Here is a 26,556-nt window from a genome sequence, read left to right on the forward strand (position 1 = left end):
GAATAATGTCTTTTTTCTTCTCCATTTGGTATTCGGTATTCGGCCGAATAGTTAAACTATTCGGCCGAATACAGAATACCAGAAAAATAGGCCGAATAGGCTGAATACCGAATAGTGGCCGAATGTTCGCGGCATCTCTAGTTTCTAACTCATATGTTTGCTAAGGAGAGATACATAAATTTTAAATTGCAGTTTACGATTATTGATAATTTAAAAATCCCTGGAAAAGTTAAAATTTGACCATGTTTTTTTTTACTAAAAAAAAACTAAATCACTGTCTTTTTGACAAATTTTCAAGGAAAAGTTTGTAGGTAATGTGGTGTTGGCAGGTAATGTTGACACCGAAAAAGCGTTCAAGAAATTTGTTTTATATTTTTCGCTAACAGGGAGCAACTACTCATTTCATTCCCAAGTACTTAAGTTGTTGATTTATTATTTCTAAAATTACTTTAGAAAATTATTTTTGCACTTATAGTAAAAGATCCCGCCATAGGGTGACCTACCCTCATTGTTTTAACAGTTAAGGGTTATATTTTCCTAAAGATAGTGTCTGGAGAAACAGTTTGCTTATACTTATACTGAATAATTAAATATAAAATTTTTGTGTTTTTAAAGAAAAATATCATGAAAGTAAAAAATTTTCGAATTAATTCACTAATTGATCTTGTGCATATTTTTATAGCATTTTTTTGGTGCCAATTCGAAAACAAAACAAAAAACGGATTTATTTTAAAAACATTTTCAGATAAAAAACAAAAAACAATTTGTTGTTTACTTTGTCTGACTGTGAATAATATTAATGCATCATGCATGCCATCTTGCTTGTTAATGAACCGTTTAAGTCTATAATTAAACTCAATAAGAATCTTTAAAAACAACCGTGAACAAGTGAGTGCATAACCCTTGCATGTTTCTTGAGTAAAATTTATACTCAGACAGATTGAAGGTATATTCATAGCTATTGTCAAACAGCGTTGAATCTTGTCTTATATTACACATTCTTGTGTAGGTGCTACAGGTGCTGAAGGATGTTCTGTTCAAATTATGCTAAACAAATGCTCCAGGATATCCTTATTCCTTAAAGCATCATTTCATCATAGTCATCCTCGCACTTACTAACACTGTTTTATCTACAGAAATATATACCAAAAACGTATATACTCCGTCGACGCTGTCGACTATATTCAAAAGTCAACTAGGATTTTGCTTCGACGAAGAACAAGATGTTTATACTACCCATTTAAGCATCCACTCAACAAGTTTATCCTTGTTTAACATGTATTTTTTATTTATATTCCATGTACATTGAGAGATTCTCCATCACCTAAACTTTCTTAAAACTTTAGAACTGCCAATGTGTTGAAACAGTTTCTTGAAAATCTTACAAAGTCATGAGATTTTACTTTTAATGAGTGTTGCTCCCAATATTCCAGTCACTCAGGTGTTGAATTGAAAATGAGTTCATTTTTCAATGTTTTGCAATCAGAACGTATACAAGGGGGGAGAGGAAAAAATTAGAACCCAAGTAACGTACAAAACCGATGCGTTTGGGGAATGTTGATAGTTTCAAGATTTTATGAACGAGTATGTATGAAGGTATCTACACACCTACTTTTACCTACTTGTTTGATTGATGAACTGTGTTTAAAAGTTTTAGTTGTCTTGTCACTGTGATTAAGGGTAAGTAAAGTACTTAGTAGGGATAGTAATAGCAAATTAGGTTGCAGAAAACACAGATGTTTTCATCCAAAAGTATCTTTTTGGATTAAGTTTTTGTTATTTTCTTAGTGCTTTGAGTTTCGTATGCAAAACAAAAATAATATTGGATACAAATAAAAAGACATCTTCTTCTAGGATAGAAAACTGTCTGATTCACTCATTAAAATATTGCCCTATTTGTTTAAGGATTTTTTTATTTGTGATCAATTCTTAAACAAGGTTTTCTTTTTCTAGGCTTAAGAGTAGCAGTTTTCTTTTAATTTAAGTTTGGGCATCCTTATGTCAAAGTTCATGCAACAGTATAACCTACATACATTTGGGCTTATGTGTAGGTACATTACATTCAATCACAGTTAGAATCAAAAATCTTGCTTGTTAGGTAATGCATGGCAACTCCGACACTTATTGGGAGTCGGGTTTGCCATGTCAAACTCGATGAGCCAATTTCGATGTATGTCAGGATCTTGTATTATAAAAGTTTAAATCCAGTCAGTGTTTCTCCAAATTTTGCTGAAATGCCAAGTTTTTATAATAAGTGTATTATTTCAAAAAAAATTGACAAGAATAGCGTTACAAATTAATAACGTTTACAACGTTTTAAATTTAGTGAAATAGTGTTTACGGTGGAAAGACTCTAATAGCGTTTTTCTGTCTTTAAGATTCCTAGAATAATGAAAAATTTTGACCTTTGACGAACTTTTTGTTCACGCGAATTTGTTTTTTTTTGATTTTTTAATTTATATCTTTGCTTGAAAACAAAATAAAAATACAAAAATTGTTTGTATAAGTAAATTTGATTGAAAACAATGTTTTCAGATATTAAAACAAAATTATTTACGCAAATTTTGTTGGTACATCGCATCGTCATGTTTTCATTTTCCATGTTATAAATTAAAATTTATTATTCAAACATATGTATGTACAAGTACAATTTATGTAGAATATAAAATCAAATTATTAATTATACCTCCAATTTGTATAAACAATTTGAAGGTATGCCTGTGCATTTTAATGCTTTTTTAAACAATTTAAAAATTTAATGCCGGTCATTGTCTTCGTTGAACTTATCAAAAGTTGAAGGTTACAACAGATGCGTAAACATTTTTTTTTTAAATACTGAAACAGATTTATAAACAGATAAATTGATAAAAATAAGTTACGACTGCTAATTGGTGCTATCGACACAATTATGAAAATAACAGCAATTAGATATTTATTTTCATTTTATTTTATTCTATTAAAACATAAAATATAGATCACCTAGAATGAATTCACTCTATTGTTTGCATTTGCTGAGAGAAACTTTACAGAGAGGCTAATTGGAAAAGTTGCACTATGTCGTACAACTATTTTAAACAAAATATAAAAAATTAAATACCATCTATTTTGCAAACATTACAAAATTGAGACAATAACTGGTAAACTGGTTTCGGAAAAATCAGTAAATACTGTTGTAGTGTTAACTGTATGTGAAAAAATTAAATTGAACTAAAAACGTTCACCAGAACGAACATTTCTTTATTTGTTTCATTTGAATCTAACTTTAACCAAAATCTGGTCCATTATTCCTAATTCGCCATTATTCCTATTCCACCATACAATTTATTAAATACCTACTCTTTCCGTTAGCAATTTTGTGCTTCGAATATGCGAAAGCTTCGAGTATTCGAACGCAATATTGCATATTCTGAATTTGAATTGGATGCATCCCGGGTATCTAGAATCGAATACGCCGTACGGGGCTTTGTAAGGAATCATTTTGCACGATTGGTACTTGGACATCGAGCTCATCTTGCGATTATTTTTTCGGGAATAAATGGGTAAGGGTATTTAAGCAGTATTTTGAACATTGCCGAAATTCGATGTTTATACAATGTTTTAATCTCAATCAACTAACGTGGTCATAAAATAGGTAAAACAAGCAATTAGAAAAAAAAATAAACAAGTCTTTCGGTTCTCGAGTAGAGAATTTGGAAAGCTGTTTTGAGTACCTACATGCCTGCAGTGTGCAAAAAAAAATCGTAACCTAATGGTTAAATTAAACTTTGAAGGACTGCCACGCCGAAAATTCTGGGTTCGACCCCAACAGATACATACTTGACTACTCATGGCAAACTTATTACACACGTAGATATATGGTTGAGAATACGGGTCACTATAGGCTTTCGCAATTTATTTTATCAATCTTATTTTTGAAATGGTCAAAGAACCAAAGAACCAACTGGTCAAAAAGATTCAGACTTGAAAATGCTTTTTCCTTTACTTCCGCCAAGACCAGACAATAATTTCAATCTTACAATCACAATGGCCTTGATTTCTTATGAAAAATCAAACATCAGGTAATTCTATTCTTTACTAAACACATGCTATCCCTCTAATTCCCTTTATCTCGGTTCTTTTGTAGTCTTCATAACTACCTCAACAAATAATAAAATGATGACAGACACAAAATTAATGAATTCAGTTCAGTTCCCAAGAAATAGAATAATCCTTCTTTTTCCATGTCTGGCTCTGGCGTTTTGCACGAAAAACCTCACACTTAACAATACCAAAAGAGTGAAAGAAGAAAAAGAAAAAAAAACACCATCAGGAAGGATGAACGGAAGGAAACAGAGCATGGACATCATAATTTTATCACAGCGACGACAACGTCTGCTACTCAGTTATGCGTCCATTCATCGCGTGCCGCTATTTTACGCTATTCTATCTCAAATTCGTTCCTTCTCTTCTTAATATCCCTCTATCTTTTTCCTATGTACCATCCAGACCAGGACTTCCTGTAGACATTTTTCGCTTAAATATTCATTTAAAATGCAAACAGATTAAGTTTATCCTTTTTTTTTTTCTTATGCTTTTTGTATGTGAACTCCATGTTTCTGTCGTGGCAATGCAGATACCCTCTCTGTTTGGACACTAAACGTCAAATGTTGACATTTGCACAATAACAATTATTATGTATGTGCATTTCATGTGTGTGTATGTATGTGTGAAGATTGAAATTTCAAATTTGCATTTGACAGCAATTAACTTAGGACTAATGAGTGTGTGTTTAAGCCATGACTAAATAGGCCAAGAGTAGTGCTTGTTATTTTATTTTTTCTTCCTTCTTCCTGTTTTCATCGTCGTTGTTAATGTCTTTATTGCGCCTTAACTTAAGATTTTGCTTTAAAATTAATTCTCATCACTTAATTTAGTATGCGAATTAATTTGCTACAAGGCGAGCGTAGAGGCTTAAAAAGCTCTTAACTTAAAAGAGCTTCAATGGGTTTCTAAATAAGTACAAACGGCGAAGTCTTTAACATAATCCATAATGGCAGAAGAAAGCAAAAAAAAAAACAAAAATCTTGAAGAAGTGAAAAATACGCTGTTATGCTCGTTTTTATGTACGTAAGTGATTCATTTAAGAAGAGGCTATGTCTTCAGTGCCCGTTACCCCTGCTGCACACCACTCCTAATGAAAATTCTAACTTTTTGAGGACTCCGACTTGCAATGAATAATTAATAGTAAATTTTTTTCCCATTCAAGAGTCCATATATTACAATACACTCTATGTTGTTTGATTGGTACCAACTTGTATAAATATTTTGAAAAACAGGTAGGTACCTACAAGAATAAAAAACTTTAAAATTATTTAATTAGATTGGATTCAATTAACAAAAAACATACTTGAGTCGTCCGACGACGGCCCGTCTTCATTTAATCCCATATCTGCAAGCCTTTTTATTTCTAATAAAATGATTTAGATCACTGTTCGTCTCAGAGAAAAGGTCTGTAAAGTTATCGAAGGTTCAGCATAAGTTTATAAACATTCCCTGTCTTGATGCTGACTTTTTAAAATTAGTTTGTCCTTTATACAATAAACAGATATTTTTTTTTTATTTCTTACTTATTAACATATCTTCAAATTTCCCTGCGAAAATTATTTCAAAACCGTTTTTTTTTTTTATAAAAAAAAAAATTAAAAACTATCAAGTGACATGCAGTTTACCTACAAAATGAAAGCATACTTTTTCATCTTTGCAATCTTTTTTCAAGTTCTTTCAAACTACTTGTACCTATGTAATGTATATGTATGTTACTTTCCTAACCAAAAAGTATTACATTAAATTGAAAAATTTTCCCAGAAAAATCTCTTTAAGATTACGACAGCCTAAAAGATGCGATTGTGGAATGGCAATGTCGACATTGGATGAATGAAGAGCGGAAAGGGAGGTGTAGAAAGCAACCAGAAATGCCTGCCACATTCAACTATAGCCACTACTCTGAACTAGGATTTCTTTTTTCTTTCTTTTTTTGTAGATGAAGAAAAGCGACCGAGTAAAGGATATTTTCTGCTATTTAGTGGAAGGCAACTGTGGGTTTTATCCTTTTTTATGCCAATGAAAAGAGATGAGTTTTTTTTTTGTTTCCTTACAATTTTATTTTGTAAGCTTGAAGGCCAACGATATTAAAAACTTGTAAAGAGTAGTTTTATGTTCTAGAAACTAAGGCAATATATTCCGAGGTTTTATTTTAAAGTCTTAAAAACAATTTGAACATTTTATTTTACACTTAAATAAGCAAAAAAAAAAGGTCATAACTTTGGAATAAGTAATGAAGATGAACCAAAGTATAATCCGCTAATAAGATACTCTTTGAAAGATTTAATTTTGGTAATTGAATGAAGATAAACACTGAAAATTTTATTAAAGAAGAACACTTGTTTATACCCAAAAATTATTTTTTCGTATGTAATTCAACCTCCTGAGGAGGCTGACCTTGGAAATCACATTTTCAAAAATTTAAATGGATAAGTTTTCGGGTATTATTTTTTTAAATTTTAAGTCGTGTTTTCGAATCATATCTATTAATCAGGCTATATCTTGAGTAATCTGAACGTGGATAGAGAATGAAAAATATTGATTCTCGCAATTCTGCTTATCTGTTTGTCTTTCCGTCTGTGTGTCTATCTCTATTTCAAGTTGCAGCCTAAACCACTTAAGTAAATCACTTTAAATTCGATGGTAATTCTCTCGAAGGGAAATTGAAACGTTTTTAGGACCAAAATTAAGGATATTATGTGACCAAAATGGACATTGTTTCGTTTTTCTCAGAAAGAGCTCCAACGATTTTGAATAAAAAAATATGGCAAATAATGTCCTACTTTTGAAATAACTTCTGTTTTTTTTTTTTGAAAATTCAATTTTTTGAAAACTCAGCAATGAATTTAATTGAAACTTAGTTTCGGGTAATATTTCCTTTATAATGGCTTACTAATTTTTTTTTTAATTTATTGAACATTTTAGGTTCAATAGATTTTAATTTGTTTTCTCTAAAAATTCCTTGTTATACACAAAAATTTAATGGTACCTTTACTTTTTTTTTTTTTGTAGGTCAAAATTATTTAAAAGAAGTTATTGTAAATTTAAACCAAAGTTTTATAATGTTTTTAAATTTTATTTTAATTTCTCAAAAGAATTCTTTTCTGAATTTTAAAAGGGTTTTATAAGTTATGCTCCATAAATAAATTTTTTTTTTATTTTTTTTTTTTGGCTAGTTTGAAATTATTAAACCTTTTAAGCTCATTTTTTCTAAATAAAGGCAAATGTGATTTTATATTTAAACAAAACCAAAACACGTCATCTAAAATTATTTTTTGGCAGCACATTCTTTTCAGAGATTCTTTCTGTCTTGTCTAACATCAATGTTACCCGTCTAAAAATATGCCATAAACTGAAAAATAAACTGTCTGTCTTGTCTCGTCTTAAAACTTATTCAAAAAAAAAATGTTCAATATAATATATGATTCTCATCATTCATTCATTTTTGCTTCGATTTTATTTCACAAGAGCTCTTCAAATGCTCATTTATTTTTGTTCCTCCAAATCCACACTTACACATTTACAAATTAACACAATTACTCATTTGTGTAAAATAATTACCAACATACAAGAACTTGCAATAACCATTGTCCTAATTAATTTTTTTAAATTAATCACCAAACAAAAAACATCAAGCTCACATTCTGAAAACATAAATTTATTATGAAAAACCCACCAGTTGCGCAAATATTCAAAATATTCCGTTTTGCTATTTTTTTTTGTTGTGTTTTGTTTTTGGCCAAGTCTGACCATTAAGAATGTTGGCATCTTGTCACATAATTACTCCGGCAGTCGTGCTATTTTACAAGAAAAAACCAGGTCCGGGCACTGTCTGACTGTCTCTCTGCTGACTCTAGATACCCAGCTTGCCTCATTAGGACTGATATGGCCACATGTAAAACATAATTCGCATCAACATCACAATATTCCTAGTCGTCAACATCATCATCATCATCGTCATCAACATATTCATGCTGGCTTTTATAATTATCAAAATTCCTTGGCGCTCAAAACTGCTGTCTACTTTCTAGTTCATGTGTGTGTGTACTTGCCACAGTACACTTCCCGCAATCCGAAACGTTAGAAACAGCATTTTTGAGGTCAGTAGTTACATATACTCCTGACGACGATGATGATGATGAACTATGGAAACAAAAAACTTAACGTTCTATCAGGCTGTTGTAGATGTGAAGGGTGCAAAATACTTCTAGTGCTAAAGGCGGTTACCGCCCCATTATATTTGTTCCCTTTTATCAGGGGCCAGCCGGGCAGGGACGTGACGGGTCGATCTGATTTGTCTGCGTAAGTTTCTGACTTGCTTTTGTTTTAATTAAAAACAGAATCTATGCAGTTCAGTGCACTAGTTCTTCTCAATATAATTACACACACACGCACATAAATAAATGTACACCGAGTCGAGAAATATCTATGGAATGTCAACATTTTTGTATGAAAACTCTTCAAATTGTGTACGTATCCTCTATTATAAGAGCGGACAATATGAAAAAAAAAAAGTAAAATAAAAGTTTTTTGGTTCATTCATTCATCTTGCACGATGTTCTTCTGTTTCGGTGTGTTTATTATAAATACACGAATTGAATTGCGGAATAATTTGTGTTTTGCTGCATGTGACGCACGGATTTTGAGAGAAAGTTTATTTAAAACTTAGAACGGGGGTGAATGATGTTCCTCCCCTTCACTTGTTTCTCGTTTACAAAACAAATTTTTGATGTTTTCCGTCAGAAAGCAGAAGAAGAAATTCAGAAACAGATTCAAATTGTGGGAAATCAAAGCGGCCACTGGGGTGTATACGTAATTTTTTTTGTCCATCGTCAGTTTAGTTAAACTTTGGCCGTTTATTTGCAAATTGCTATAAGTTTTTTCCTTCCGGTGTGGCAGTGTTTTGATGATGCGATGTCTTGGTGGTGGAGATGGGTGGCGAGTAAGTTTAATTAAACAAGGAATTCCTTTGCAACTTTTGTAAACATGTCTGTTTCCGCAACTTGGGTGTTAATTTATTTTTGACTACAGCCTTGACCTTTGTGAGAATTAGAACAAGAAATTAAAATTTGTAAGCAAGAAAATTTTATTGGATGTAGTTAAGGATTAAAAGTTTTGTTAAGAGTACCTATAAGAACCTACTGCAACGGGGTTCATAAGTATTTGTTAAAACAATAATATTAAAGAATATTTGATTATTCATTTCAATTGATGGTGAAATAAGTTACCTGGATTTAAGTATTTGTATATTAAGCAGTATATTAAGTATTTGTTTTCATTCAGAGAAGCTTTAAACATAACTAAATAATTGGAGATTTATCATTCTGTATTCAGTTTGTATTATTGTTCAATAACTCTAGTTTTTTGTTCATTAATCTTGCCGAGTCTGTAAAAAAGGCAGTGTCAAATCCGGTAGTTCTAATTCCAGACATTGTAGTTGTTTATTATCTTAGGTAGTATTTGGTGATTTTAGCTCCTAAGACTAGGCTGTTAAAAACAAGGTGTCATAAAATTTCCAATAATTGGAACCTAAAACCTTTTCTGTGGGAATATGGTTTTCAAAATATTGATTTTAAAAAATTGTACCCAAGATTTATTTAGAACAACATTGACTGGAAGATTCTGATTTGGCATAAGTTGTACTTCAAATTTTAAGTCTTAATAATTACTTAACACAGATTTTGAGGCCTAATTATTTTTATGCTTGCATTTTTGCAAATGCCGTTATGACAACTGCCCGGCCAGGAGTAGGAGGAAGTTATGGAACAACGACAAGTTTTTGATAGGGACGGATTTAATGATTAGGAACCCTCACAATAAGCCATACGAATTTTTCTATCAGAAAAATATTTCACATACGCCATAGTGGCCACTTGTTACGACTTAAACCTATTTAGCCTTGTATCACTTGATAAAAAAAAGAATTTGCCATTTCCTATGCCAACTTTAATAGTAAGAAAGTCCAACTACGGAGCTGACCTCATTGTTTAAGTAAAGTAATACTTAATATTTTAATTCTGTATGGTTTTATTTCTCTTTTAGATCAGTTCGGATTTATTTCAGTGCGAAAAAGTAAAAAAAGGTAAAGTGTTATTTTGCTTTCGTAAAATGTGATAGTGACGAATTTTTAAGTTCGGCGTTATCTCATTAAGCTATTCAACTGATTTTAATTAAAAAAAAAAAAATTGTTTCCAAAAGCATTTTCGTTAATGTTATTAAAATTGTGATCTTATCTTCGAAATTCATGTAGCTAGTGGATTTTTTCTATTTTTTTTTTTTTTAACGGGGAACTGCTTTTTTTACTTTTTACTTTCATTAAAATTATAAAATGAGCTTAGTTAATATTGAATTAAGGTATCTATTTTGTACTATGTACTGAGACATATTTCTCTTTATTCATACAAAAATGGTAAACTTAACCTTCTTCTTTAATTTAAGTCTTATAACTTTAATTACCTTGATAGAAAGTATATAAAACACATAAATTATTACATCAAATTGCAATCTCTGACAATTTCATATAATAAAAGTTCATACATACATTTTCTTTGAAAATATACAAAACATAAAAACTTTCCTAATTAGCAATAGCACCGAAGCGCATAAGATATGCCATTTGACGTGCTCTATAAGAATGTCGCACTTTTTATAAATATGGAGTGCTTCTCCAATTGCAACTTGCAATTGGTTACATAAAAGTTCTAATTGAGTCACACAATGGGGTAAGAGTATAACCACTAAGAACACACATTAATATGTGTGTTCTACCACTTTAGCATTCTAATTAAACCCTCCAATCTGGTATACTACTTCTTCTCTTCTTCTTATTATTATTTCAAGTGCTTTTTCGCGCACAAAGTGTGAAATTATTCCACACTTGCATCCAGATACCCCAGAAACTCAACAAGAACACCACTAAATCAGTGAAACACTATGGAAAGGTGTACAATTGTGGAACACACTTATTCCCCCCTTATGCCATTAAACTACAATTAAATATAAATGAAGCTTTTTCCGAGAGAATATCTTCATACTTTGCTGCTTCTCTTCCGAATGAAGTAAACTACCTCAAAAGTATACCAACAGTAAAATTCCTCATTATATACAGATTTTCTAAGTAGTGGTTTTGAATTTTATTAAAAAAAGGGAAATTGGTACTGCAATAGATTTTTTGTTAGAAGAAAAGTTTTTGAAATAATCCAAAAAAGGATACTTTTAGGTTTTTGTTTATACAAATGGTTTTATTATCTTTCAAATGCTCAAATTTTATTCCTGTTAATGAATTGAAAGAGATGTCTTTGTATAAAACCAATCGTTTGAATCCTTTCATTAATGAATTTTAATAAGGTAATTTAAAGTTTTGACTTAATAATTAATTTCAATGCTACACGTTCCCGCGCGTTTAGGTAAAGTTTTAAAGGCAAACACCAGAGGCAAAATAACACAGACTAAAATTTGATTAGATCCTTGAATTTATTTAAATAAGTGCTTGCAAAAGTTCAACCGCCCCCGCTTAAGGCTATGGGAGAATTCACTGTATTAACTATGTTGGTTTCAATTCTACGACATGTAGAATTGCTTTTCGAGAAGAAGAAAAAGGGAACAAGAAAATAAAGTTTAATCTACTCAAAGATCTATCGAAAGAGAAATGTACGGGTTCACTGTAATCCCAAGCGAAAAGCTAATGGAATTTGATAAAAAACGATCTGAATGGCTTCCCAAATCCTATACAAACCCTTAAGTATTCTTTTGAACAAAAAAAAAGGGGAATATAGAAATGAAACACAAAAAAAAAACTTTTGAGAGCGGAATGTATCTCTCCCCGAAAGCCTTTCGAGCAATTTTGATTCGATTAAAAGGGTTCCAAAGGTGAGAAAGCCAGTGAATCCGAAAATTCCGGTAAACCACTAAAAAAAGGGGGTGCACTTCCCTATTAAGTTCCCCTCACTCCATTTGTATTGGGTGAATATATTTTGAACGAGGTTAATGGCTATAACGGCTCTGCCATGGCAACGAAAGACCTAATTGAGGTTATAAGTTGTAACTAAATTTTGTATTGAAGTGCCATTGAGACTGACAGGAATGTTGGGAATGTCTTTCGATTTAATTTGGGCAGGACCTGTGCCAGAGAAAATTAATTCATGCAAACGGGTTTTGGATATTATAACAAGATACTTTTAGATAGATATTGAAAAGATGTTTTCGTAGGACGACGACCGACGGACGCTTTAATTAAATTGGAGTGCCAATTCGTATCCAATGATTTATTAATTAAATTGTCGGATGGGAACTGAAATTATGTTATTTTATATTGTCAAAGGATAACACTTCATTTAAATATTATGGATAATGTTGAAGAAAACTCAATTGAGGTACAGATTTCAGACTTTAAAAGTTGAAATAAAGGAACCAAAGAGGAGTATTATAAAATTAATCCTGTTCTTGACAATTATTTCTCTCATACTTAATGAGAAATAATAGATTACACTACAACTTTACCACATTCGTATCATTTGTTGAGTTTTCTCTATGAAATACCATTGTTTTTTTTATTTTATGGGGAATTTCAATATGGTACCAACCTTGTCTTGCTGCAAAAATATAACAAGACAACTTAGTGTTAAAATATTGGCCCTTGTAGTTAGGGCACACAATCTCTTAAATTGATTTGTTCTGAAATAAAGTTTGTATGATGAACTTTATTTATATCCTCTTAATTTTAAAACTGTTCATCATAAGAAATAATGTATTACTATTTACTGTTAGGTGGTATATTCACCATTTCCTTATTTAAATTGATCGTATAGTCTAAAAAAATCTTATATTCTATTTCTACATAACTGAAGCTTGATCATTGACTATTCCAGCTCAAGGTCGTAGCACACGAATCTCAGTCTTGCGTGAGTTGGTACTCATACATATCCACAAACATCACCACTAGCTAAAAAAAAAAAAGAACCTTATTATCCTTCTATATCAACAAAGACAAGTTCAAAGATGAAAGGATTTACATTTCGCTATTAATTTTCTCTCTCTATCCTTTGGTGACATCCTGCAAGAGTCAGAGTTAATTCAGAATGCAAAGACTCTTCTTTTTAGAAATTTTTTTTTTTTGCTAAAACATAATCCCTGGTTTGAAAGTGAATTCTTTTCATTCGACCTGCCCCCATGCTCCTCCGAATAACCTTGTCCCACAAAAAACTAACCCTGTTGCAAGGAATGCTGAACACACACATAGCAAGATGGATGGAGCCAGTTCAGCCACTGGGCGTACAACCATATCTGCCACATAATTTTGCATGCATGGCAGGTCATCATAAGGATCCTTCATCCTTTCGGAGCCAAACCAACCACACACATTCTCTCGACCATAGATTGCCCCACAGGAGATAACAGCGTGGCATACAATGCGCCACAGCAGTGCCAGCAGCGCGGCGCGGGATAGAACATATGTGTTTGTCTTGTAAGTCATATCGGAGTTGAATATGAACAAGGGTGAGGGTTAGGGTCTGGGGGCATTTTTCTGCAGCATCCCTTTCATTTGACTAAAAGCCCTTTGGATATGACTTTTGTTTGTGTGTATAGGCATTTATGGTCATTTCAGTCTGTTTAATCCTGTGATGCACTCGCCTATTTCAATTCATTAACGTCTTTACTTATTATGATTAAGGCTTCTTCCAAGCCAAGGCCGAGATGTAAAACTCCTGCAATGATGTCTTTTCCTTGAGTCAGTCACGTGATTGGAGTTAAATCCTTTGTTTTATTGCTAAAAAAAGAAAGAAAATAAGGTGGGTCCTTGGTTATTTTGTTTAAGTATTAAAAGAATTTTTCCCCAACAGAACATTGAAAAGGTATTTTTTGTGTGTGCAAAGCTTGAATGTCTATGACTATTTTGCTAGCTCTCTTGAGGTTGCTCGAAGGTTATTCGAAAAAGAATTTGAAAAGTTTCAGTTTGTTTCAGAATTCAGTTGATGTTGCGATTTCACTTCGAATTTGAAAATAAAAGTTGAAGACAATTTTGTTTAATAAAAATGGTAACAAATTGATAAATTTTTGGAAATTTTGAAACTCGTTGCTGGTAAATATGAATTAAAAAAAAAAACTTTTTAAAAGTGACTTATTTATTCGAGAAAAACGAGACGAGAGGGTCAAGTATATATATGTCACTTTCAAAGCTATTATATTAGTATTTATAGAGAATTAATTTATATTTTTGTTTACTTAAGGAAAACATAAAACTAGGATTAGACGTTCAACGAAATCGATTAACGCGTTGACTCTAGCCGTTAAAATGAAGTCAAAATCTTTTCCAAGGGTGACTTGTCGTGTGGTCGTCAACAAAAAATTCAAATTCTGTCCACCCGTTGACGGGTACGATGACACTCGCGATGACAGACAGTTTTGGGTTGTGATGACATTTTTTTTTTGTTTTAGGTTTTTTTTTTAAATCACCCTATTTTTATGCATTTCCTGTGGAAAACAAATCTTAAAATCTTATTATTTTAACAACAAATTATCGCTCATTTAAGGTTCAATTATCAAAATTAATTCTTAATAATTTCCCCCCACAACATTAAAACACAAAAAAAAATGTAACCACCATCAACCAATCATTAATCTTTTGTTGAAAATTATTGAAAAATCGATAAACAATATTGTATGTACTCCTAATTGGCTATTTATTAATTAAATTTTTATAATAGAACAAAAACCACATCATCATTCCCATGTGGTATTTACTCTGACAAAAAAAAAAACATCATGAACAAATTAACAAAAATGAATGTTAATTTTAGATACAAAAAAATATATTGAAAAAAAAATAAATTATTTGAAATTTTTTCACATTTAACTTTATTAATCTATCTGAATGTGTTTGGCGACAGCAAAATATAATAAATTTAATTATACACCCACTAACACCTTGAAAATAGGAATTTACACCAAAAACAAAAAGAAAAAAAAAAATAGAAAAATAAAGCAAAGGGAGAAAAAGAAGGAAAACAAAAGTGAACAAACCAAAATTAATTTTTGTCGATTAGTTTATTGGCGCCTTGTAATGAATAATTTATAGATATTGCCATCAAAATTGGTTGGTTAACCGTTTATTTTAATTGAAAAGAAAAGAAGGATAAATATTTATAATTTAAAATTAAAATAATAAATTGATAAACGAACTTTCATTTTTCAGAAAAAAAACATGATGATTTAATTATGTATTTTAAAGAAGAAATGTGCGGAAAAAGGACATTATTCTAAATATTAGTAAACTTAACCATAGTTTTATTAATACATGATTACAAGGCGGTGTTTCTTAGTAAGTTAAGAATCGCAAGGTTAACTCTACCGCAATACTCACTATTCAGTTTATGTAAGTGATTTCCAATAAAGGTATAGGTCAACAAAGTCGAAACATCCAAAATTAATTATAAATAATTTTCTAACTCAATTTTTTTAACAGACATTTTTTTGGTATTTTAATAAATTAATACATTTTAGTAATTTTTATTTCATGTTGTTAAATTTATTACTTTATATAGTCTTAAGTAAGGCTTGTCTATGTGAATTTGGCACCAAATGCTAACTTTTTTTCAAACCCACCTGGTTCGATTGCCCTAGTTTAGCCCAGGATAGCCCAAGATTTCTTTTTCGTTAGCCCACCCGCAGTTCTAAAGTTATAAAGGAATTATTTTGTTTACCTAAAAAATCAGAAAAAATATTTTTTTTTTGTTCAGTGTAAAAATTGTTGGTTTTGAACTGTGGTTCGTTTGCCCACGCTAGCCCAACTTTTTCTCTTTATTCAACTTTTTTCAACAACAAAAAAAATTATAAAAAACTTTTTTTCATATCAGAAACCGAAAAAAATATACTTTTTTCCTATGAAAAAATCGTTAATTTAAAACTGCATTATTTTTTATTCACCTAAAAAAAAGTACGCATACACCACAGTGACCTTTTAAATTTATAATTTAGATAAAATAAATCCACTCCTCAAATGTTATTTATTTGACTGAGAATTCTGACTTGAAGCTCCAAATTACCATAGTTTGTTGAGAAAGGTTGAAAAAGTACTATTCGTGTACTGAAAAAGAAATCACCTCACACAACATTTTATATTTATTCCTTTCGAAAAAGTTTGAAAAGATTATATACTAAGCATGTAGCTTTTCTAGGTGCTCATATGGCAAACCAAAAAAATCAATGAATTTTACACGTGAAAAAAAATATTTGTATTTTGTGGCTTTTAACGTAAAATAAAACAAATCAACTTAAGCTTCTTAACAGGAATGTTATATGGACTACATTAATCCTAAATCAAATAAATTAATAACATTTGGGGCACAGTGCCCACACCAGTGGATTTACTTTTTCTAAATTATAAATAAAAAAAAGTCACTGTGGTGTATGCGTACTATTTTTTTTTTTTTAGGTGAATAAAAACTAAATGCTCCTATAATTTCTAAACTAAGGGTAGGATAGCGAAAAAATCTTGGGCAAACAAACCACAGTGCAAAACCAACAATTTTTATACTGAATTAAAGAAAAAAAATCAATTTTTATGCTCAAGAGTTAAGGTGCATGTTTATTATTGAACATTTAAAATGTAGTTAATTTATTTTATAATATGTGGGTGATATTCTTGATTTGAATAATATATATTTTTTTTTTATTTTCTGTTTGAAAAATTTTACATTTTGCTAAAAACATCATCCATACACTTAAACAATTCATACCCACACTCACAGCGCTCACTGCTATGAATACTATTCTTGCATTCATCCAAAGCAAAAGTCATATTTGATTGTCCTTCCAAGTCAAAATTTAGTTTAGCTTCTTCATATTTCAAGTTGCATCCATCAATTAAATGCAAGTCTTCTACCATACAAGCTCCAAAACATTTGATTTTTGGTGTAATTTGAGTTAAATTTCGGTGTAAAAGTGCCACTGCTTCATTTTCTGTAATGCCAGATAATGGGATACAACTCATTATAGTACACTGAGAATTTTCTACCATGCACTTGAAAAAAAAAAATGTATTTTAATTTGAAACAACGAATCAATATTATTCAACATCAACCTACCTGAAACACAAACACAATAAGAACTAATGCAATTATTTTGCTAGTCATGTTGATAACTTTATTCCAACTATTTGGCAATAAAAATGAATTTTCATTGAAGCCAGTAACACCTAATATATATGTAGCTGCAAATGAAAATGCCAATTCGTATACAAATTGTTGATTTTAATTGAGGATAAATTGACCAGCTTTTGTGCAGCTAGGAAAATAAATCATTTTCTATCTAATCGATGTTTTTATAGCCTGAATGTGACAAGGCAACTAACCGTAAACTATTCATTTGCTCTGACAGTTATTTTTTGTTATATTTTTTTTTACCTGAAAATATTTCTGAATAGTTGAATTTAGTAGTTTTTACATGACTGGCTTACATTTTGTTCAAATAGAAATATGAACTTTTGCCTGGTATATATTTTTTTTATTTTATTTAACACACATGATTTACGTAACGGGTTTTTTATATGTTTTTAGATTTAACTATACATGTTTTGTATCTATACACTATTGGCATTTGGTCTTTGTCCTTTTAAATAGAAAAGTTATTAAGAAAAATTTGAAAATATTCTTAATAAGCAATGGATTGTTACTGAAATTGATTTTCACAATATAGTAGAGTAACTAAAGCAAATTATTAGGGAACCCGGCCGAACAGCTCTGATTTTGACGATTTTTTTTTTTCAAACGTAGGTAATTAGAAATACTTTAAAGTCTATAGATTAAAAATTGCCGGTGTTGCCGTATTGTTTTTTAAAATTAAAATTAATTTTTTTTTAACAAAACCATTTTTTTTGCTTAAATTTCATAAAACAAATGATAGCAAAAGATTCTCTAGTAATTTAATTAAAATATATAAAAGGCAGTAAGGGACAATCTTCCATCGTTTAAGCGATAAATGCAATTTTCTAACATTCTGACCTCAAACACAAAAAAAATATTTTGAAAACAACGGCAACACCTACAATATTTTAAAATACATTTTTAAAAAGCCAGAAGCTCATTCATATCTCTTAAATTTAAATCCACTAAATTTAATCAAGACTTTTTGAAAAAATGGTCCTCAAACTCAGAATTAAAAAAAAAAATGTTATTAGAAAAATGTAAAATGACTTTTTTCCAAACTTTTTCTAATAAAATATGAATTTATTTAAAAAAAATTTTTGGCCATAAATATTATAAGTTGAATTTCGAAGCAAAAAAGGTAAAATATATCACACTTTTGAAAAAAATGAAAAATTACTTCAATTTCAATGGTTTTTTTTTATTAACTGAATTTTTGCATTGAAATAATTAATTTTCTCAAAGACTGTGGTAAATAGGAACTTTAAATTTTTGCTATTTAACTTTCAACAGTAAGGGTTATTAAATGAATAAAAAATAATTTAATGCTTAGATGTTGAACTTTAAAAAAAAAAATAAGTTACATTTTTTTTCAAAACTTTTATTAAAAAAGTTCTTCGAAAACGAAATACTTTTTAATTTTTTTCATAAACCGTAATACATATTGACATTTCCTTTTATAATTTGAAATAATAATAAATGCGGCCAAAAAAATTTGAAAATAAATGCATTTTATATTACAACCAAGTTTAAAAAACGACATGTTAAAATTTTTTCAATAATTTTTTTTTTTCAAAAATCAGAGTTCAATTAACATTCTTTCAAAAGCAGTTCATTCAATTAACTTAATTTTAATTTTACATATATGACTAAGCTTCTAGCTTTTAAAAAATGTATATTTGAATATTGTAGGTGTTGCCGTTGTGTCCAAATATTTTTTTTTGTGTTTGAAGTCAATTAATAAGAAAATTGCATCTATCGCTTGAACTATGGAAGATTGTCCCTCACTCCCATATATTTTTTTTCCTTGAACTTCCTAGACAATCTTTTGGCATCAATTAATTTATGAAATTTAAGAAAAATTTTTGAAAAAAATTTGTTTTTGTTCACAAAAATCTTCAATTAAATTAAAAAAATCAAAACGGCAACACCGGCAATTTTTAATCTATAGACTTTAAAGTATTTTTAATTACCGACGTTTGAAAAAAAAGATCATCAAAATCTAAGCTGTTCGGCCGGGTTCCCTAATATTGCCAAATTTTGAGCTTTAGTTACTCCACTAATATTCAAATCTAATCATTGTTGAGCTTTTCTTCACGAATGAAGATATCACATTATCTCTATTTATAAAATCATAGACATTACTCAAACAAATCTGTGCTGCCATCCAACTAGAAATAAAATTTGCATTCTTGTGAAATTGGCTCGAATGCAGAAACTTACAGTTCTACTAAGCATCTTATTCTTTTCCTTTATTTTTTGAATATTTTAAAAACTCAGAAACTAGGTACAACTTTTTGAAAGAATCAAGCTTTTGAGTTAGGTGGTTATTTGTTTTGGAATGTAAAGTGTTTTCCATTGTGTTTTACTTAATATACCAAAATCTGCATTTCTGGAACACTTCCATGAATCAAAAATTGAAATTTATTATGACAGTAAATCAAACAATCCGGTGACTTAAAATTTTGATCTTTTTATACATATTTCAAATCTCGAAGAAAAATTTGTAAGGCATAAAAAAAGGACTTCAAGTAGATAAGTTGTTGCTGAATTTGGTCTTGAAATACTGGCTTAAGGTAGATATAGTACCGATGCGATGTATTGCAATAAATGTATCTAGATACTTAGAAAAATGCATTCAGTTTAACCAAAGGAACGTGTCTTTGACACAATATTTTCTGAATTTGCATTTTAAAAATTATTTCCTTTTTCGAAATCGAATACCATTTTTTTACTAAAAAGAAGAAACTTGTACAAACATTTATACTTTTTTAATAAGTTATTTTTTTGTGAAAAAAGCTTTAGAATGGGAGATTTCTTGTTATAAAAACTATAATTCTTTTCTTTTAATCAAAGGTACGCCATTCCTTCCGACGTATAACGTTTAATCGTTTTGTGTTAAATTTCTTCTTAATGGTTAAACCTATTTTTTAAAAATATTTTTCTAAAAAAAAAAACGCTTTTGAAAAAATTAAACAAAATTTTTAAAAAATATAATTATGTACATTAGTTTGGTCCTTAGGAAAAAAAAAATTGGGGACGCCCCCTAGATTAGTTCCAAATCAGGAAAAAAAGTGCCTTAATTTTTTTCAAAATTTTATTACTAACCCTTCCTGACCCTATTTCATTAAGAAGTTTATACGTATGAATGATCAAACATCCGCCATTTACCCAACACTTGGCACAGAATATCACCCTTGCTCTAACTTCTTATCAAAACAGGCCCAGGAAGGGTTAGAGATAAAAATATGGAAAAAATAGGGTATTTTTTTTTTCCTGATTTGGAACCAATCGAAGCGGCGGCGTCGCACTAAATATTTGCAAAAGCGTAAAATAAGGACCACCCTAATGTACACAGATTCATAAATATAAATTTTTTTTATTATTATTTAATAAACACTTCTAAATAGTTCTCTTTCCCTCATTTTTTTCTTTTAGTCCTTGAACCTGCCTTCCCGCCACGCGATGTTACAATCAAACGAGGTGTCGATGCCAATGGAATTTACGACATGCTTAGCGAAGTTGGCAGGTGAGCTTGCGAACGCGAAACTTAAAAAAAAAATTAAACAATTTATATTTCTCTTTCTTGCTCAGGGGGAAATTTGGCACAGTCTATCGTTGCTCTGAGAAGGCCAGTGGCTTAAAATTGGCGGCAAAATTCGTACCTATACCAAAACGTGAAGACCGACGAAATGTGGAGCGTGAGGTGGAAATAATGAACTCGTTGCAGCATCATCTCATCATACAGTTGTATGCTGCGTACGAATATCAGAAAATGATGTGTGTCGTCCTGGAATTGTAAGGATATCTACATTTTAAAGAAAATAGTTTAACACACCGTTAGAAACGAAATGAAAAAATAATCACAAACAAACAAAAAAAAAAAAACAGAACAGAACAGGCACACAACTTTTCCACATTTCCCTTGAAGCACATGTTGCATGAAAAAAGTTGCAGAAAAAAAAAACTAGGAGAAAGTTTGTTCATTCTACTATATTTGAGTAAAACGAGAGTACCTATAACGAAGTTGGTTGGGAACCTTTTTAAAACATTTTTTTTTCTCGTTTTCGAAAGTTCTTTCTAGCACACGGTTTTGTTGGACATTTACAAAGGTCTTTTTTTTTGTTGCCCTCCATTTTTGTTTCCGCACGTCTAGCTACAAATTAAGTCCTCTAGGGGTGCAAAATAGGGTTAGAACTTTGTCAGACATTTTGTTTTGGAACCAAACCATTGTAGGTATTCAATGGAGTGCAAAGTTCAGATTAATTTAAAGTGGATAACTATGTTTTTGAGAAATATATTTAATTACGATCCAAATATAGTTTGGGGAGGACACTTCTCTTTATCTGGTTTTCGTGCAATATTTGCAATATACAAATGAATAGTTGAGATAATAAAAATTTATTCAAGGTAAGGTGTTTTTTTGAGCATGAAAAGCTGTACTTATAGATCGCAAAAGCATAATTTAATTCGCTTGTTTTTTTTTTTTTGCTTGTAATATTTACAAAGATGCGTTATGGATTAGTATTAGTGGTAGATGCTAGACTGAAAAAGTGGTAGTATTGTAGAAAGCTTTGGCAGCAATTCAGCCAGTTTAAAAACAAAAATATTTTTTAATGCCATTTAAAATAAAATAAAGAAAATATTCATATTCTATATTTATTTTGTAAAAAAATGTCCTTGCGTCAATCATTACACAAAATACAATACAAATACTTAAATGATGAACGATGAAATTTCGTCCTTGATCAGTTAAACCCATTTATGACAACATTTATTAAAAAAATAGGTGTGAAGACAGAGAGGATAAAGAACGTTTAAGTCCAGTAATCTTATCAATGTGACCCAAATCCGACTGATATTTGGCACAGTTATTGGCACTTATAGTTCAATAATATTCTAAAAAACATACTGCGCGTGTCGTAAGTAACGTTGTCAAAAATGCAAAATAGCAAAAATATCCTAATTTTCCAATCTTTTGTAGTTTTAGCTCATAAAGACTAATTTTTGACCAAAATGATGTACACTACTTAAAAACTAATAATTTATTTAATGAGATTATGCTTTATGTCTAATGCTTTCCAACAGAATATTTAGTCTTAATTGCGTATCAAAATAATTTTTTTGAAATAATGTAGGCAGTGGGGAATTTTATCCTTCAAAAGGCGAATTTGTTCCAATTTTTCACATTTTGACTCTAATGAAAAATGCAACTTTTCGAAATCGAAGGAATGAACATTGAACATTCAATCTGCCATTTAGATTTACAGGTAGGCCAGTCCATAAAATAATAAATCTAATGAGACAAAAGCCTCGTCCCAAAAAATGGTCCAGAGATTGAACTTCGCATCAAATTTTAGAACTAAAAATCGTATATTAAAATCATTTAACAACTTTAGAGAGACCAAAGTCTCGAAACCACAGCGATGGAATTTCTGAGGTATTTCGTAAATTATTTTGAAAACTAAGCGAACAATGGACAACCAAAAAGATTCTCACTTACGGTTTTGACTTTCTTTGTACTTCTCTGATATTAAAAGTCTAAATCGGTTAATTTGACACTTCTATACTGAAACCTTTTCTATCAGTTATTCCCGACCTCAAAAAAACTGTTTAATATCTTGTCACAGTCAAAACTATAACTCCACCCTAATAGGGGCAACTTGGTTTACACGATATCAAAAATTAATTAAATCAATAGCCATTGTTGCAAAACAAACATTTTGAAAACATCAAAAACTAATTAAAACTCTGTATAATATTCCATTTATCAAAACCTCAAAATGTATAAAAAAAAAAACAAAACAAATTTTCTCCAGAAATGTATATGCATTCCAAACAAGCATTCCCCCACAAATAATAAAACAGCAATTTTTTTCAAATTTTGCCTCTACTAACCCCATCAAATTTTTAAATGTTTTCTTTTTTATTTCTCCACAGAGTTGAAGGTGGTGAACTTTTTGATCGTGTTATCGATGATGAATTTGTCCTCACAGAACGTACCTGCACAGTGTTTATACGACAAGTTTGCGAAGCAATGCAATTCATCCATCGCAATAACATCCTTCATTTGGACCTGAAGCCTGAAAATATCCTCTGCCTGACAAAAGAAGGAAATCGCATTAAAATTATCGATTTCGGCTTGGCCAGAAAATTTGATCCCGACAAGCGATTGCAGGTATAATTAAACAAGAAATTAATTCAACTCAGCTTACCACGAATAATCTTGCGAATATATACTGCAAGCTACCCTGCCAGAAATGGAATTTGATTTTTTCATTCACACATTATTTGCAGTTCCTTCAAGTGGCAAATTAATTGCTATCATAAAGGAGGTTTTTGGAATTCCGAAGTCACAAAGTCAGACATTTGTGGCAAAAAAATGTGGTTTAAAATCCAATTTCTTTTTGGAATTGCCAGAATACTTCTTTCACTTCCCCTCACTCTTTTTATTCATCTATACAAAACAGAAATTAAGCCTTACCCATTTCGGTTTTTATTACAGATCCTTTTTGGAACACCCGAATTCGTAGCCCCAGAAGTAGTTAATTTCGACTGCATAACGTACGGAACAGATATGTGGAGTGTGGGTGTCATATGTTATGTTCTGTAAGTATAGACAAAGAGACCTTTCCCTTCTCGTAGGTATACATATATAAAATATACTTGACTTTTCACACAGCCTTTCGGGTTTATCACCCTTTATGGGCGAGACTGATATCGAAACAATGGCAAATGTAACGATAGCCAAGTATGACTTTGAAGATGAAGCCTTCAGTAATGTGTCCCCAGAGGCTTTGGATTTTATATCAAAGTTACTAGTCAAGGATTGCAGGTGAGAGGACTAATTGGCGGGATTTTATATATGAAGGCATTCAGCTCACGTTGCTATAAACAACAAGTAAATGTGTAACCCGAGTGAAGAGTGCTTTCCACTATAATGTTGCTCTGTTAGTTGCTAATTAAAATTTTCCATTCATTCATCTCAACCTTAATGTTTAGCACCAGGATGACTGCCACAGAATGCTTGGAGCATAAATGGTTGAAACGAAGACCGAAGCCACCACCGATTGTTTCACCAAAGCCAACAAATGTACCTCCGGCGAAATTAAAAGCATCAACGCCGTCACCTGTACCAGCTGATGTTATTGAGGATGTTAGAGAGGTTAATAAGGTGAGGATATTTGAAACAAAACACAAAACAAAAAAAATTGTTTTACCACTTGAAGCCGGATTCTTTTGAACACAAAGGGTTCTTATTTCAGACAAAAGAACTAGAACATACAAAGGATAATTTAAAGAATTTTATTGAACGGTGGGAGGAACATCCAAACAGCCCGTATGTTTTTGATGCTGAGGAGAATGTTATTGCACCTTTAAGAGACTCTAGAGCAGGAAGCATATCCTCGTCAAGAGGTAAGTTGTAGTCTAGAGAAATTGAATTAATTAACCTAGCAAAATTAATTTATTTTTTTCTCTTCACACTAAACCCTAAATATGCAACCAGATATACCCATTTCTAGTGATGTACAATAGTTGTGGTTTTAAGTTCTAGTTTAGTTGAAACTTTCTAAATACATAGTTTGAAAAATATTTTGACGTCATTTTTCGGAGCATAATTAATGTCCTTGGTAAAGCCTAGTATGCATCAGCTAAAGGGAAACAATTTTTTACATACAAAAATAGCATAACGAAATCTTCAAGGAAAGAAGATTATCTTCTGCTTTTCGTTTTTCCGTACGCAGCTATAGAGAAAAATTAAAGAGTTTTCACTTATTTGTCCTATACAGATATGTGCCCATGATTATGAAAGTGGACTCAATCACTTTTTGCATTGTTTAAAGAAAAACTTACTAAATAATTTTCTTTTAACGATTTAAGTGCATTTCTTTTTTGAAATCACTGAAGGAGCAATACAGAAGCTTACTTACAAATAAACTTTACCCGTTAAATAATAATCATTTTTATGTCAGATTTGATCGTTTTTTTAGGAGTGACTTAGTCCACTTTCATAATTAAGAGCATATATACCTACATTTTTCTTGACTTAGTCCACTTTCATAATTAAGAGCATATATACCTACATTTTTCTTGACTCAAAGGGATATGCTAACAGGTTTTTGTTACCTCAGAAGGTTCGACTGGGTGGACCGATTTTAATGATTCTTTGTGTGGTGTGGTCCCATATTAATTTGGTTCTGATCATGGCATCCATGAGAAAACCAAAATATAACTTCCGATTCATAGAAGTCGATTTTTTTTAATGATAATTTTTATATATTTTATTCATCTATTCCATTTAATTAATAACTCAATAGTTTAAAATTTCAATCTTATTCGTTTCTAACCTTCAATGTAAAAAAGAATCGGTTTAATCCTGTTTTACTTTAAATTTCTCGTAGATTTTAAAATATATTGGGTGAGTTCGTAAATGCTTGATTTGTAGCATCAGAAAAACTAAAACAAACTTTATTTTTTTCTTAGCCCTGATTTTTCAATCGTCAGTTAGACTATCAGAGGAATAAATGTCAATATAAAAAAAACTTTTATTCCTAGGAATAACCTCTAACTGAGGTTTATCTGACTATTGAAAAATTGGCCATTAATGTGTATTCGGTTTCTAAGAAAAAATATGTTAAAATAAATAAAAACCATAAACAATTAAAAAAGGAAGGTACATTTTATTTACTTTTGTGATTGTAAGAATCGGATAGTCATACGTTTATAAACTCAGCCATTTCTTCGGATACTCTTGATGTTTGTTTTTAAAATTATTTTAAGTGCTCACACTAAATTTGATCCTCACCTTGTATACAAACTTACTTGTGGTGGGTTCAACTGATTTGGAATTGAGTTATTTTAATGTACGAAATATTTGTATTCACATTGCTATTGTTTATTAAACCATAAAAAATATTGACAAAAGAAGATTCCATCTAAAATGAAAATATAAACAAAAACAACAAGTCTTGTTTTGATTCTGTTAATCAATGCTTACATTTTTATATATGTGATTTTTTTAGTGATCGAAATAATTGTTATTGTTTGTCATCATTAAAAATAAATTTTATGGATGACTGGTCGGAAAAGTATTAAATATTTTATTTTTAAAAATAAATTTACTTCAAGATACCTTGCCCTTGTTTACTTACCGCTTATATTTTTTTTTCTTTTCTAACACATTTCGTACTGTATATTTTCAGACTCAAGCTTTTAAATTTAATTACTAAAGGAAAATAGTTTAAATAAAGAAGGATGCTGCCGTTAATGGCTTATTACACAACATGTATGTCACAAAACCAAAATATTTGAATTTTTGTTGGTTTTTGAGAACAAG

General features: G+C 30.5%; 2 protein-coding genes across 6 annotated transcripts in view; one reads left to right on the top strand and one right to left on the bottom strand.

The window, feature by feature from the left end:
* Positions 1-26,556, top strand: part of LOC129919581 (uncharacterized) — a 68,589-nt gene that overhangs the window by 36,552 nt on the left and 5,481 nt on the right. For all 4 annotated transcript variants that reach the window (XM_056000512.1, XM_056000514.1, XM_056000513.1 and 1 more), the window contains 7 exons: positions 20,658-20,748; positions 20,814-21,017; positions 23,160-23,397; positions 23,725-23,828; positions 23,902-24,054; positions 24,222-24,393; positions 24,485-24,635. In XM_056000512.1, the coding sequence (XP_055856487.1) occupies positions 20,658-20,748; positions 20,814-21,017; positions 23,160-23,397; positions 23,725-23,828; positions 23,902-24,054; positions 24,222-24,393; positions 24,485-24,635 (1,113 nt within the window). The remainder of the gene's footprint in view (positions 1-20,657; positions 20,749-20,813; positions 21,018-23,159; positions 23,398-23,724; positions 23,829-23,901; positions 24,055-24,221; positions 24,394-24,484; positions 24,636-26,556) is intronic.
* On the bottom strand, positions 16,705-17,511 carry LOC129919583 (general odorant-binding protein 56d-like). Of its 2 annotated transcripts, XM_056000517.1 has the most exons (3): positions 17,429-17,511; positions 17,163-17,287; positions 16,705-17,098 (listed from the first exon to the last, which is right to left on the bottom strand). In XM_056000517.1, the coding sequence occupies exons 2-3, from the start codon at positions 17,208-17,210 to the stop codon at positions 16,769-16,771; spliced, it is 378 nt and encodes a 125-aa protein (XP_055856492.1). In that variant the 5' UTR covers positions 17,211-17,287; positions 17,429-17,511; the 3' UTR covers positions 16,705-16,768. The 2 variants fall into 2 exon arrangements, with proteins under 2 accessions (XP_055856492.1, XP_055856491.1); XM_056000516.1 differs by having other exon boundaries at positions 17,163-17,442.

This window comes from Episyrphus balteatus, chromosome 4 (genome assembly GCF_945859705.1).
Source record: "Episyrphus balteatus chromosome 4, idEpiBalt1.1, whole genome shotgun sequence".
NCBI lineage: Eukaryota > Metazoa > Arthropoda > Insecta > Diptera > Syrphidae > Episyrphus > Episyrphus balteatus.